Source organism: Salvelinus alpinus, chromosome 27, assembly GCF_045679555.1.
Source record: "Salvelinus alpinus chromosome 27, SLU_Salpinus.1, whole genome shotgun sequence".
Taxonomy (NCBI): Eukaryota; Metazoa; Chordata; class Actinopteri; order Salmoniformes; family Salmonidae; genus Salvelinus; species Salvelinus alpinus.
The window spans coordinates 38063043-38078064 of NC_092112.1; the positions used below are offsets into that span (position 1 = coordinate 38063043).

The 15022-nt window shown below is 43.5% G+C and overlaps 2 protein-coding genes across 3 annotated transcripts in view; one reads left to right on the forward strand and one right to left on the reverse strand.

Moving 5' to 3' along the window:
- LOC139556511 (brain-enriched guanylate kinase-associated protein) overlaps positions 1–10532 on the forward strand; it is a 30913-nt gene extending 20381 nt beyond the window's left edge. Inside the window, 3 exon segments of the mRNA XM_071370558.1 lie at positions 5228–5335; positions 5582–5662; positions 7873–10532. Coding sequence (XP_071226659.1) covers positions 5228–5335; positions 5582–5662; positions 7873–9366 — 1683 coding nt within the window. The 3' untranslated portion in view covers positions 9367–10532.
- Positions 10533–10677: 145 nt separating this feature from the next.
- Positions 10678–13096, reverse strand: LOC139556512 (retinol dehydrogenase 14-like). Of its 2 annotated transcripts, none has more exons than XR_011671133.1 (3): positions 12828–13096; positions 12165–12497; positions 10678–12024 (listed from the first exon to the last, which is right to left on the reverse strand). XR_011671133.1 is itself a non-coding variant. In XM_071370560.1 (3 exons), the coding sequence occupies exons 1-3, from the start codon at positions 12831–12833 to the stop codon at positions 11958–11960; spliced, it is 306 nt and encodes a 101-aa protein (XP_071226661.1). In that variant the 5' UTR covers positions 12834–13096; the 3' UTR covers positions 10678–11957. The 2 variants fall into 2 exon arrangements, 1 of the variants encoding a protein (XP_071226661.1); XM_071370560.1 differs by having other exon boundaries at positions 12265–12497.
- Positions 13097–15022: the final 1926 nt, after the last annotated feature.

Below are 15022 nucleotides of genomic sequence, written 5' to 3' on the forward strand. Positions count from 1 at the left end.
GTCTAATAACTGTATTTTACAGGTGCTTCTCAGCAATTTGTCATTTGTTGCAGTGTTTGTAAAAGGAGTTATCAAAATTGCTCTTGACGATCCACACCGTTATGCAGGCTTCTCTGTTTAAGCCCAGTGCTACCACACCTGATTCTACCACTCAGCTGTTCATCGAGACCATGACTAGTAGGATCAGGTGTGGTAGAACTGGGCTTAAACAGAGAAGCCTGCATAAACCTATAGCTTCTCAAGAGCAATTGTGGCCATCCGTGAATTGTATTTACAAAGTTGACTATATCTGATGACTGTACATTTGGTTGTAAATGTTATATTTAGTGATAACTCACTTTTGTTTACAGGTAATGTAGTTGTATGACTTTCGTCCGTAAACTTGTACATAGTTCATGGGTACATGTTGATTATTTGTGTATTTTCCAGGAGCTTGCTCAATTGTCTCAAGAGAGATCAGGGAAAATGTTTCCAGTTTACTCCATATTGGCTTTAAAAGGTTTCTGTTTTTTTAATATTAATATTAGATGAATACTAACAATTACATTATTTCTGTTGCCATTTCTATTTGTTGTTTGCTCTTACTTAACTTTTGTTGCTGTGTTATGCTGTATTATTATAATGATAATATAACACCCTTTTCCGGTGTAAAAATGGAAATTAAAAACAAAATACAATGTTTTAAGTGAGAAAAGGCATTGGTCTGAAGCAGAAAAAGAAAGGAAATTCACATGAGCACCACAATGCCTATTCCACCCATGCTCGACCAAGATTTTCCAGCACACAGCTTTGACCTACGACAGTAGCTACTGTATTTTGGTATTGTACTTCCAACCTTCTTATTCATACTCTGTCCAGTGTCTGTGTGAAGCTGCCAGTTGAAGACTTGTGAGACGTCTGTTTCTAAAACTAGACACTCTAATGTACTTGTCCTCTTGCTCAGTTGTGCACCGGGGCCTCCCACTCCTCTTTCTATTCTGGTTAGAGCCAGTTTGCACTGTTCTGTGAAGCGAGTAGTACACGGCGTTGTACAAGATCTTCAGTTTCTTGGCAATTTCTCACATGGAATAGCCTTCATTTCTCAGAGCAAGAATAGACTGATGAGTTTCAGAAGAAAGTTATTTGTTTCTGGACAATTTTGAGCCTGTAATCGAACCCACAAATGCTGATTCTCCAGATACTCAACTAGTACCAAGAAGGCCAGTTTTACTGCTTCTTTCATCGGAACAACAGTTTTCAGCTGTGCTAACATAATTGCAAAAGGGTTTTCTAATGATCAATTAGCCTTTTAAATTTATAAACTTGGATTAGCTAACACAACGTGCCATTGGAACACAGGAGTGATGGTTGCTGATTATGGGCCTCTGTACGCCTATGTATATATTCCATGAAAAATCTTCCGTTTCCAGCTACAATAGTCATTTACAACATTAACAATGTCTACACTGTATTTCTGATCAATTTGATGTTATTTTAATGGACAAAAAAATTGCTTTTCTTTCATAAACAAGGACATTTCTATGAGTCCCCAAACTTTTGAATGGTAATATATACAGTTGAAGTTGGAAGTTTACATACACCTTAGACAAATACATTTAAACTCAGTCTTTCACAATTCCTGACATTTAATCCTAGTAAAAAAATCCCTGTTTTAGGTCAGTTAGGATCTCCACTTTATTTTAAGAATGTGAAATGTCAGAATAATTGTAGAGAGAATGATTTATGTCAGTGTTTATTTCTTTCATTACATTCCCAGTGGGTCAGAAGTTTACATACACTCAATTAGTATTTGGTAGCATTGCATTTAAATTGTTTAACTTGGGTCAAACATTTCAGGTTGCCTTCCACAAGCTTTCCACAATAAGTTGGGTGAGTTTTGGCCCATTCCTCCTGACAGAGCTGGTGTAACTGAGTCAGGTTTGTAGGCCTCCTTGTTCGCACACACTTTTCAGTTCTGCCCACACATTTTCTATGGGATTGAGATCAGGGCTTTGTGATGGCCACTCCAAAACGTTGACTTTGTTGTCCTTAAGCCATTTTGCCACAACTTTGGAAGTATGCTTGGGGTCATTGTCCATTTGGAAGACCCATTTGCGACCAAGATTTAACTTCCTGACTGATGTCTTGGGATGTTGCTTCAATATATCCACATAATTTTACTTCCTCATGATGCCATCTACTTTGTGAAGTGCACCAGTCCCTCCTGTAGCAAAGCACCCTCACAACATGATGCTGCCACCACCGTGCTTCACGTTTGGGACGGTGTTCTTCAGCTTGCAAGCTTCCCCCTTTTTCCTCCAAACATAACAATGGTCATTATTGCCAAACAGTTCTATTTTTGTTTCATCAGACAAGAGGACATTTCTCCAAAAAGTACGATCTTTGTCCCCATGTGCAGCTGCAAACCGTAGTCTGGCTTTTTTATGGCGGTTTCAGAGCAGTGGCTTCTTCCTTGCTGAGCGGCCTTTCAGGTTATGTCGATACAGGACTTGTTTAACTGTGGATATAGATACTTTTGTACCTGTTTCCTCCAGCATCTTCACAAGATCCTTTGCTGTTGTTCTGGGATTGATTTGCACTTTTCGCACCAAAGTACGTTCATCTCTAGGAGACAGAATACGTCTCCTTCCTGAGCGGTATGACGGCTGCGTGGTCCCATGATGTTTATACTTGCGTACTATAGTTTGTACAGATGAACGTGGTACCTTCAGGTGTTTGGAAATTGCTCCCAAGGATGAACCAGACTTGTGGAGGTGTACAATTTTTGGCTGATTTCTTTTGATTTTTCCATGATGTCAAGCAAAGAGGCACTGATTTTGAAGGTAAGCCTTGCAATCCATCCACAGGTACACCTCCGATTGACTCAAATGATGTCAATTAGCCTATCAGAAGCTTCTAAAGCCATAACATAATTTTCTGGAATTTTCCAAGCTGTTTAAAGGCACAGTCAACTTAGTGTATGTAAACTTCTGACCCACTGGAATTGTGATACAGTGAATTATAAGTGAAATAATCTGTCTGTAAACAATTGTTGGAAAAATGACTTGTGTCATGCACAAAGTAGATGTTCTAACCGACTTGCCAAAACCATAGTTAGTTAACAAGAAATTTGTGGAGTGGTTGAAAAACTATTTTTAATGACTCCAACATAAGTGTATGTAAACTTTCAACTTCAACTGTATATCTGCTGTACCTCAATTACCTCGTACCCCTGCACATCAACTCGATACTGGTTCCCCGTGTAAACACTGTAGTCACGCTATCGTTACTCATTGTGTTTTTTTCTATTTCATTTTATTTCTCTCTGCATTATTGGGAAGGGCCCGTAAGTAAGCATTTCACTGTTAGTCTACACCTGTTGTTTATGAAGCATGTGACAAGTAACATTTTATTTGATTTGGGTTTGTTTGGACAAAAATAAAACTAGCGAATAGGACTGGGAGGATTAGGTTTGGCCGGCATAGTCGAAACAGTATAAGCTTCTGGAACAATTCAAAATCTCCAGTGGTAACCAGGATTTTGCCATATTCTGCCATCTTTCTTCAAGGGAGTGCCAGAGCGTCTTGGCAAGTGGCAAGGACAGTCGGCTTCAGTCAGTGGCAAGGACAGAAGCCCCAGTCAGTTCAGTGGTACAGTGTAGAAGCACCTAGAAGATGCAACTCAATTTTCAACTGATGTGTGGATAATTCGTTCTGGGGGGACCAGCTGCACACAATGCCAAGTTTAGGCAAGGGCCATCTTGGTGGACTTTCACCTAGTTTACTTACCTAGAATATAAATCTTCATGGTGAAGCCGGCAGACCTGTAATTTCTGATAAGTTGACTTGACTGGAGAGAGAGAGAAGAATTGAGGCCACAGAGCTTTGGGGTACAGGTAGTCGTGAAAATGCAGAGTCTAATAGCACCAGAGTCTAATAGCACCAGATGCTAATAGCACCAACAGGACGGTATAAATCCTCTTAAATGTAACTAAACGTAATCAAAAATGTAATCGTTGTCATCCCCAAAATTAATTATTTATCATGAGAGGGCCATAAAAAATAACTAGTAATGCTGCATACTCAAAGAAAGATTCAAATCTCATATGATGTATTTCCTATTCCACAAAACTAGATGAATAAGGCTTGAAACGATTTTATATATTTTTTCTAAATATAGTATAATCAATTTATAAAATAACTAACTACAACATTTCACCTTCCTTATAAGTGTAAAATACATATTTGTATTTTTAGTGCGAGAATTGTGCATATTTTCTGAAGGTCTCTCTTGTTCAAAATGTCTGCCCCAATCGCTGTGAACGTCTCACAGAGTTCTAGCTTGGCTTCCTGAACTCGTTAGGAACTCCCCTTTCATCTCCTATTATATAACGTGTTTTTTGTTTAAAATCTATGAATTATTTTAGATTACTTGCTATAAAATCTATCTCTGAAACCACTCTCTCCTGTTGCGTTGAGATGTAAGGATTCCAGGCATATGCGCTGTTAGTGTCTGTGACGTAGGGTTCAGCCAGGAGTTGATGGACAGTTGGAAGAGCGAATTAAATGGTAGGAGGGACATCCCAGTTTCGAGTGGTTTTAGATTTCACATCCTGCTTCACACAGGCAGAAGAGACATACTCCAGTGTCAATGAGAATCATGGCTACCACTCAAGCAAGCCATTTCCATCTATGGTGTTCACATATCTATTTATAAGCAAAAAATGTTGGTCGAACCGGTACCAGACCCACGCTGGTCCCCAAAACAGGGGAATTTACATCTAATAGCAAAAAAGGCAAATTATTCTTCTGAGGTTTAAGATTATATAGTAATGCTGAATTACGTACATGCATCATTACAGATGTTGGTTGATATGAAACTGATAAAAAGTTCAGTTGAACAATGAGAATAGTTAGACTTCTGCTACTTTGTCATGTTGTCTGGAACAGAGAGTGAAAGTCAGCCGTTTCAGCCAGTTCAAGGTAAGATAGTCACGAGTTGAGGCCTCTGAGAATTCTGCGTCCTGTGTGATCTGAGGCACAGAGAATGATGGAACACTCTTGTATACTTTTAGACCATTTTAAGTGATGTGTGATTAATTAAGCACAGTTACACATGATATGATTATAAGCAAATATATGTAGGGTATGGCATCCGGCTGGGTTGTCCTGCACTGCCACTGAAATCAAAGAAAAAAACAACAATGTATTTGCAATGTGAGTCTGACATGAGTCTTTGCTCTCCTTAGTCTCAGCACCATGACGACGAGAAGAGAGCCCTGAGCAGAGAGATCATCGTGCTCAACAACCACCTGATGGAAGCCAAGCTGACCATTGAGAAACTGAGGGAGGACAATGTAAGGGCACTCTATGAGGTCAGATCTATAGGTCATCAAATTGTAGCAACCTTAGTATACAACACCTAGCATCTTCGCCAAGAGTTTTGGAGCTCGTTATATAAGGTGTTGGACCGAACAAGACCTGAGTTCAAGTCCCGGTTCTGGCTCATCCTTGAATTCAATGCAGTGTGTTTCTTTAGAATGGATGATTTCTTAAGAGCATGTTTTCTTCTAACACATTCCAACACTGTGTCTGTCCTGTAGGATCTGTACAGGAAGGACTGTAACCTGGCTGCCCAGCTGCTCCAGTGCAACAAGTCCCACTACAGGACTCAGCTTTCTGAGGTGAGTCCTCCCCCAACCACAGACATAGAATTACTTGAACAGCCACATTGAATGTACCCAAGAGTCCAGGAAAATTGCAGTGGTTTAGTTATTCTATTTATATTTCCCCAACTTCTTTGCCTATCAGACCTGGGTTCAAATAGTACTTTGTTTTCTTTCCAACTTTAAGCGCTTGGTTGAGCTTGGTCAGAGTGACAGATTGGCAGGATTTGACTTTTGGGGATTTTTTTACTAGCTCCATTGCACCTGGCAAGGGCAATCTAGCACAGCTAAAGTATTTGAAAGAGAATGTATACTATTTGAACCCAAGTCTGCTGCTGCCTATTACCAACATACTACACTGGCTAAGTTAAAGCTAATGCTAAGCTGAAGCTACGGTCTCACGACTTCCTCAATCCCAGCCATTGGATGGTGTTAGTGAAGCTACACAGGGAGGGAAATTCACTTGGATAAAAATCCCCAGGAGATAAAACAACATTCTTCCTTTATCTAAGCAGCTGAATCCACCTGACTTGAGGTATGGGCACGATGTGCAGTGCTGCAAATATTAGCACACGTCTTGATCCATTCACATCAATCAATGCATGAGCCAGGATTACGGGCTCAAACCTGGGCCCTCGGCCTGAGCTGAAATAGTTCCAAACCTCCAATACATCAACAGTTGGAATCATAAGGTGATTACTCCATTGATGGATTGGTTGGGAGGTAAATGTTTGACAGTGATTAACAATGGAACACTACAGCTACATTATGTGACAGGTGAGTGAGTAATTGATGGAAGGTTGCAGAGCGCTTAGACACTATATACATAAGGAGATGGAGATTTGAGTATGCCCAACAGTGCCCATGCTGCTTTTGTTTTCCAGCGGGAGAGGAACGAGCGAGTATTGATGAGTGCGTTAGTGCCAGGGCAGATTGGCAAGGCTTTCAGCTGTATCAGCTCTGGGCCCCCTGCCCGGCCCGCGTGGCAGGAGCAGATTTTAAAGCTGGCATGTTGCCAATACCGTTAAAAAATGCCTCAGCACATTTGGCACCATGCGCCTGAGTGGAAATATCAATGCAAACACGATTCATCAGTTACGTAATGGTCATAAATTAATGCTGTGTGTGTGTGTGTGTGTGTGTGTGTGTGTGTGTGTGTGTGTGTGTGTGTGTGTGTGTGTGTGTGTGTGTGTGTGTGTGTGTGTGTGTGTGTGTGTGTGTGTGTGTGTGTGTTTTCCTCTATGGAGTGAAAGAAACAGATAAACTGATGACACCTTGGGCATATACTGTCCACTGCTGCAATGGGGTCAAAGGTTATAGATCTACTTATGTTCTCCAGTCTGTTTGTTTGTGGACTGGAGAGTAATCAAAAGGTTATTAATGGAATGTGGTGCAACACAGAGAAATGATGCATCAGTTTCCGGCCATGATTGAAGTGCGTTAGTCACTTGCTCCACTGCATAACAAGCATGGCTCCCGAGTGGCACAGCGGGCTAAGACACTGCAACTCAGTGCTTGAGGTGTCACTACAGACACCCTGGTTCGAATCCAGGCTGTACCACAACCGGCCGTGATTGGGAGTCCCGTAGGGCGGCGCACAATTGGCCCTGCATCGTCCAGGTTAGGCTGGTGTACGCCGTTGAAAATGAAAATGTTCTTTGAAAAATTGGCCCTGGAAATATGTGCAAACAATATCTAAATATCTCATGGTAATTGGGTATTTACATTGGTTAAAGCGAATGTGTGATACAACTGCTATGAAAGGATGTTTGTACAAATGTTCAGTTTTGTCTTGGCTCCTTTTAGGCATGAAGCTATAATTAGCTAGCTTCTCATTGCCAATTAACGATAATTGACTAGATTCCTTCTGCAAAAGCTTAATTATTGTTGCTATGGAGAGGCAGAGGCAACAGCAACATATCAAACTAATGATCTCATGATGTACCTATGTTTACCATCCATGAAATAACTCCAGGTTCCACCTCCTCAGTTATAGTTTTCAGTTTCATGCCTGATCTCCATATGGTGCCATAATCAGTATGTTGTTGCTAATGTGTGAAAACAATGTTTGTAGAGTCTGTTTCCTAATTTTTTCATCTTCCATGAACTTCCATGCACTAATCTCATGGTCTGTCACTGTATCACCATTATCTATACCTCAGTGTCTCTCTCTCTCTCTCCCTCTCTCTCTCTCTCTCTCTCTCTCTCTCTCTCTCTCTCTCTCTCAGTTGCCTGCTGAATTCCAGGAACGCGTGACCATGCACATGGAGGGCACACCTCTTTGCCACACTGCCTATGCCGATTCTGTCCCTGCCTCCGTCATTGCCAAGGTGCTGGAGAAGCCCGACGAGGCCTGCAGTGGCAGCCAAGCCTCTAGCTCGCCTAGCCCCCAGCCCCAGGACCAAGGCTTCCTCCTGGACACCCTGGACAGAGGTGAGCGCCTGGGCCTCCGGGCAGCCTACAAGTCAGACCTGTACAGCAGCGACACAGCTCTGTACTGCCCGGTCGATCAGAACCGTGAGCGCAGGCCAAGCATGGACCTCCATGGCCAGAGAAAGCTGCTCTACGGGCCCCAGAACTCCACAGATAGTAACCCAGAGGAGGGTCCCTTGTTGGGGCTGAGGTCTGGCTTCTCCCAGGAGTGCTTTGCCAAGTTCCCCACCTCTCTGGGCCCCACCTCAGGCAGCTCCTACTCCAGCTTCAGCGGAGGGGGCTCGGACGACAAGGGCAACGGCCCACCGAGCAGCACGGCCTCCTCTCCCCACCACCACTCCCTCTACATGGACTGGAGGAATGGGGGAGACTATGAGAGGAAGAGTGACTCCTCCTGGGAGAGGGACAGTCCTGGCGGGGGCGGCTTCGCCAAGGTCCACGCTGTCTTCCAGCAGGCCGGCGGAGCACACCACCAGAACGGCAGCTCACCCGTCTACAGCCGCACCATGTCCTCGTGCTTCAGCGAGCCCTACGAACCCCTCCCTCCTTCCTCCTCGCCAAGCGTCGTCTATGGAGACAGCCGCCGCGGCAGTACACTGGCGCCTGAGGAGGAGGAGCTGATTGGCCGCTGGAGGCAGCTGAGTGTGGAGGACCTAAGCGCCCACTCGTACCACTCGCCCGGCCGGGCCTCGCCCTACAGCTTCTCCGAGCAGCACTTCTCCGTTCGGCCCGCCAAGATCCGCCTGGGGCCCCTCTACAGCAGCTTCCAGGAAGGGGCAGACTTCTACCAGGCAGGGGTAGGACCCATCATGGAAACCCCGGTGTGCTTCTCCACGCCCAGCCCCCAGTGTAGCCCTGTGGGGGGACTCCGTCAGTCCCATCCGTCCCACAGCCAGCAGGCCCACCAGACCCATCTCTACCGGGGAAAGGAGGACAGCCAGGAGTCAGAGCACAGCCTCTACCACTCAGCAAGCTCCAATGACAGGGAGGGCAGTGTCGGTGTAGCAGGGGCCGGGGGAGGAGGTGGAGGGCAGAACAAGGAGTACCAGGACGTCAGCCCAAACAGCTCCACTGAGTCCCTAAACCAAAGGTCCCTGGAGATGGCTGCCGAGCTGCAGCAGCACTACCAGACCGAGATGCAGCATCCATCGCCCCCCCAGGGCAGTCCACCACCGCCCCCGCTACCACCTTGTCCCCCTCCCCCGCAATACCAAACATTTGGCACATTAGGACTCTCCAGAAAGGACAGTCTCACCAAAGCCCAGCTGTATGGAACACTTCTGAACTGAGAGAAGAAGGGATTCTCGTCCTCTGACTTACTGGTCTTTCTCTTTCTTCATCTCTTTCCCTGGTGGGATGTGAGGTGAGAGGTCTTGGTGAATCCAGCAAAACACATTGATTAGTGTGAGTCTAGCCGTTCAGTTGAAGGACATTCATTTTGATAGGACATTTGGACAATACAGTAGGTTAAGCATGAATTCATCAGATTGTTGCCACAGCTGTGAAAAACTGACGAAAGTGTGGTTCGCATCACTACAATGAATGTGTAAGATTGTCTGGGTCAGGTGAATTGACAATTCATTACTGTGCCAAATGAGTGAGGAATATAGGAAAAGACTCTGCTACCTTTGGTACATAAAATAGTATTTGGAGGTACCAGAGACCACAGTTGCTCCATGTGGATGAAGGAAGTATTTAAAGTAACTGTTGAAATATATAAATATATTTAATTACAACTACAATAATTGAGTGTTCAAAGACATATTTTGTTTGTAGCTGCATTCAAAAGAAAATATAAAACTGATGATTGTAAAGAAATGACTACAATTCAATCAGATGTGGTCACCAACACATTGTAAATATGTCTGGTTAAGAGCATCTGCCAATCAAAGAGAGATAGTTGGAATGTTAAAGAAGACTGTCAAAATTGCACATTAAGATTTGTTTATTGTCAATCACAGGCTGAATACTGAATACTGTGCTGCATTTGTGCAGAGTAAAATATGTATGACAATGGGGCATGGGTTAAAGTTGCACTACCATACAGTATAAGAGGTGCCTGGGGAATGGGTTAAAGTTGCAGTACTAAGAGATGTTTTTACTCAAGTATAGAGATGCCCCTAGCCTAAACCCGTTTGAGTGCAGCTCCATTGATTCGTTCAGTTTTTGCTTTGACACAATTTTGAAATATCCAGAGTGCTTAAAGAGACCGTTCGAAATATGTATTATTTTGCTACTGATGGACTTCTTTTGAGATGTAAACATTTGTCTTACCCGTTGATGTTATTTTTGCTCTATAACCCTTGGAGACGTTTTCCTGTCCCACTCTACCTCAGATTCCCATGCCCATACCCCCATCAAGCAAACACAAATCTGTTTCTATCACACAATGATGCATGTTTCTATATTTCTGTTGTGTTTCATTTAACCTAATAAAGCACAAACTACACATTTAGATGCTCCAAGGTTTGCTAAAGTGTTTTAGTGTTGGTGTGTGTGCGTGTGTGTGTGCGTGCGTGCGTGTGTGTATGGAAGATAATAATTATGCCATTTGCTAAAAAGATTGCAGAAACAATATTGTTTTAAAAGCATTCAAATCAAACTGTGTGCGCACACATGTAGAGAAACTATCTTAGGATTGTCGACTATTTTGTTAATGTATAGCATAAGCCATACCTCCGCATTGACATTCAAAACACACTCCCCCTCTCACTCACTCACTCACTCTGGAGCGAAAAGGGAATTACTTGAGAGATTACATCTATCCAGAGGAGGGAGCCACCACAGCATCAACGTCGCAACAGCATCCAACTGATTCTGAATCTCGTTGTAAACTTAATTGTTCCTGTGCATCCAGTCACAGCAGAAGGCAACGCATTTACAATTCAAACACTTCATGAGAGGAAAACTGGATTAGGCAACACAACACAACCACTCCTCTATTCCTTTTTGCCACCGTCAAATGCACGATGCGGTATGCATGAGCTAAGCTGCCTTAGCATTTATATACAGCTGGTGAACTCAATATCCATTTGCTTGCTTTTCAAACCACCCCGGGGATGTTTCGATAGCACTATAACCAAACATGTAAGCACACATTAAAAGCAAATATGACAGTCCAGCTTCCCTTTAATAACCGCTACTAGGATTTAGCTCCCTTATACTTTGATTGTGTGAATTTGTGATTCTGTAAACACTGGTGAAAAAAAGTACAGTACATATAATCTAGTAGGTTCCTATGGGAACTGGTATACTTAGTTACACATTCATGGAACACTGCATGTAGAAATTCTCAATGGATCTTCTCTGTTTCACAGGCACATTGATCACATTATTAGCACTCTCGGCATGCACACCTCCAATCCCACTCACACTCCATCCACACAATATTTGCACATCTCTCACAGATGCACACACACGCACACCAAAACATTGGGAACTTTACCCACTGATCCCAGTTCCAATGAAATCCCAAACAGTCTCAATCAATCATCTCCCAATTCACTTGATTCACAGGGAAAAGTATTTCGGATCGTCTCTAGAAGAGTGTCTGGATCCCAGGTCCCTTACTGAGACTTGATCCCCACCATGCTTTCACTCAGGTTCCACAGCCTCTTGACCGAGTGATCATCCATTACCCTGGGCATCAGCTCCTCGCAATTAGCGAAGCACTTCCCCACCGCTCCCTCCATGTCGGGCGAACACGCCAGGTAGAGCGGCGTCCAAGCGCCCTCCAGTGGGCTCTTGAAGAAGGCCAGCGAGGCCAGGTAGAGGAGAGGTTTTGCCAGGAAGGGGGATGTAGATGTGCCTCCCCAGCCTGGTCCTCACCATGCCTGGGGAGAGTGTGTTGACCATGACGCCCTCCTCTTCCAGCGCCGGGTCAGCTCACGGGAATATTAGCCAACTTGCTCTGGCTGTAAAAGAACGCTTTGTTGCAGCTGCTCTCACTGGAGTGGTAGTAGAAGTAGAAAATGTTATTATCCCTCAAGGGGAAAATCATCCATAGAAACACAAAATACATTACACAAGGGTTGTATTCATGAGGCACCAAATTGAAGAAAACTGTCTGAAACAGGAAAGGACTAACCTGAACTCTTGTCAAATAAGAAACGTTCGTTTTTTTCATTTTCCGTTGCAAACTGGTTTGTGCTAAGGAATACAATATACACAAAATAACTTCAACAAACCACAACAGTTGAGGTCTTCGAAAGTTGATGCTGCCATACTTATAGAGATTGGAGGAGACCACCACCACGCGGCTGGGGGAGGAGAGCTTGAGGAAGTCCAGGACGAGGTGGGTGAGGAGGAAGTGACCCAGGTGGTTGAACCCCAGCTGCATCTTGAAACCCTCCTCAGTCTTGGTGTAGGGACACTGGTAGATGCCTGCGTTGTAGATGAGCACGTCAACTTTTTGTTCTTCCTAATGTGGGGAGACAGAAGGAAAATAGGCATGTAAGAGGCACACATAGTGAATGATTAGCATAGAGGTTTTGTTTAATGATGGCTGGATGACTGTGTCGTGTTGGTCTCTATATATGTATCTAAATCTATATAATTTGTAATAAACTACAATCCTTGCAAGTGATTTCCAGTGAAGGAATTGTAATTAGGATAACTAATCCCTGTACTGAATTTATTTAAATCTTAATTGACGTTGTTAGCTTTTGTAAACAAATACCAAGCGACTGTGTACACACGTGACTGTTTCAGCACGTTGGACAGCACACCATTGCGCACTTTGAAAGGTTACCTTCATTACTAAACACTGGTTTGTGCAGCTTCCGGGCAAAGGCTTTCACTATGCCACTGTTCGTTCCGGTCAAAATGACCGTCTTTCCCTCCATCATATTCCACCCATCATATCTGCCGGGTGCCGGAGCAACTGTACCGCTTTCTTCCAGGCGAAAACATTCAGAAACAATGAGCAATATTCCACCACCGACAACAGCTGGCACAAGAATCGCAGCTGACATTACAGCGAGGACTTTAGGTTTCACTTACAAAATATATATGCGTGAGCTAGAGAACTACAACACCCACAAGCCTTTGCGGTGTTTTCGCATGTTCATATCCTCGTGACACCTTGCTAAATAAGAAATAGTCGCACCCTGCTGGTAGACAATGGTCTGTATTTGTATTTATTATGGATCACCATGGCAGCAGCTACTCTTCCTGGGGTCCAGCAAAATTAAAGCAGTTATACAATTTTAAAAACATTACAGTATATTTCACAACAGATTTCACAGCACATTAAGTGTGTGCCGCTAGTGTACTACCACATATCTACAACACAAAATCCATGTCTACATGTGTGTATAGTACATGTTATCATGTGTGTATGCATGTGTAACAGTATAGCTTCCGTCCCTCTCCTCGCCCCAACCTGGGCTCGAACCAGGGACCCTCTGCACACCTCAACCACAGTCACTCACGAAGCATCGTTACCCATCGCGCCAAAAAAGCCGCGGCCCTTGCAGAGCAAGGGGAACAACTACTTCTAGGACTCAGGACGAGTGACGTCACCGATTAAAACACTATTAGCGCCCACCACCGCTAACTAGCTAGCCATTTCACATCGGCCACACATGTGTCTATGCCTGTGTGTGTCTCTTCACAGTCCCCACTGTTCCATAAGGTGTATTTTTATCTATCTATTTTTTTAATGATTTTTTCAAATCGAATTTTACTGCTTGCATGAGTTACTTGATGTGGAATAGAGTTCCATGTAGTCAGGGCTCTATGTAGTTCTGTGTGCCTCTCATAGTCTGTTCTGGACTTGGGGACTGTGAAGAAACTTCTGGTGGCATGTCTCGTAGGTAATTCATGGGTGTCTGAGCTGTGTGCTAGTAGTTTAAACAGATAGCTCAGTGCATTCAACATGTCAATACTTCTCACAAATACAAGTAGTGATGAAGTCAATCTCTCCTCTACTTTGAGCCACTACTCCCTTCATAGAACTGCGCAAACTGACTCTAACCAGAATAGAAAGAGGAGTGGGAGGCCCCGGTGCCAACTGAGCAAGAGGACAAGTACATTAGAGTGTCACTGTTGACGTTGAGACTGGTGTTTTGCGGGTACTATTTAATGAAGCTGCCAGTTGAGGACTTGTGAGGCATCTGTTTCTCAAACTAGACACTCTAATGTACTTGTCCTCTTGCTCAGTTGTGCACCGGGGCCTCCCACTCCTCTTTCTATTCTGGTTAGATTCAGTTTGCGCAGTTCTGTGAAGGGAGTAGTACACGGTGTTGTACAAGATCTTCAGTTTCTTGGCAATTTCTACATTTTGAGCCTGTAATCAAACCCACAAATGCTGATGCTCCAGATACTCAACTAGTCTAAAGAAGGTAAGTTTTATTGCTTCTTTAATCAGAACAACAGTTTTCAGCTGTGCTAACATAATTGCAAAAGGGTTTTCTAATGATCAACTATCCTTTTAAAATGATAAACTTGCATTAGCTAACACAACGTGCCATTGGAACACAGGCCTCTGTACGCCTATGTAAATATTCCATAAGAAATCTTCCGTTTCCAGCTACAATAGTCATTTACAACATAAACAATGTCTACACTGTATTTCTGATCAATTTGATGTTATTTTAATGGACCAAAAATGAGCTTTTCTTTCAAAAACAAGGACATTTCTATGTGACCTCAAACTTTTGAATGGTAGTGTACGTTAGCCCAACCATCCCAAGGGGGACCCACCATTCCTGTAGAGGCTGTGTTCTGTTAGACAGGTAACTCTCAATCCACAGTATAGCAGGGGATGTAAAGCCATAACACATATGTTTTTCCAGCAGCAGATTATGATCGATAATGTCAAAAGCTGCAATGAATTCTAACAAAACAGCTCCCACAATCTTTTTATTATCAATTTCTCTCAGCCAATCATCAGTAATTTGTGTAAGTGCCATACATGTTGAATGCCCTTCCCTATAAGTGCAC

Coding starts and splice junctions, on each gene's coding strand:
- LOC139556512 (XM_071370560.1), bottom strand. Junction 12,025..12,264: donor CGAAGACCTCAACTGTTGTG/GTTTGTTGAAGT, acceptor CTACCACTCCAG/TGAGAGCAGCTGCAACAAAG.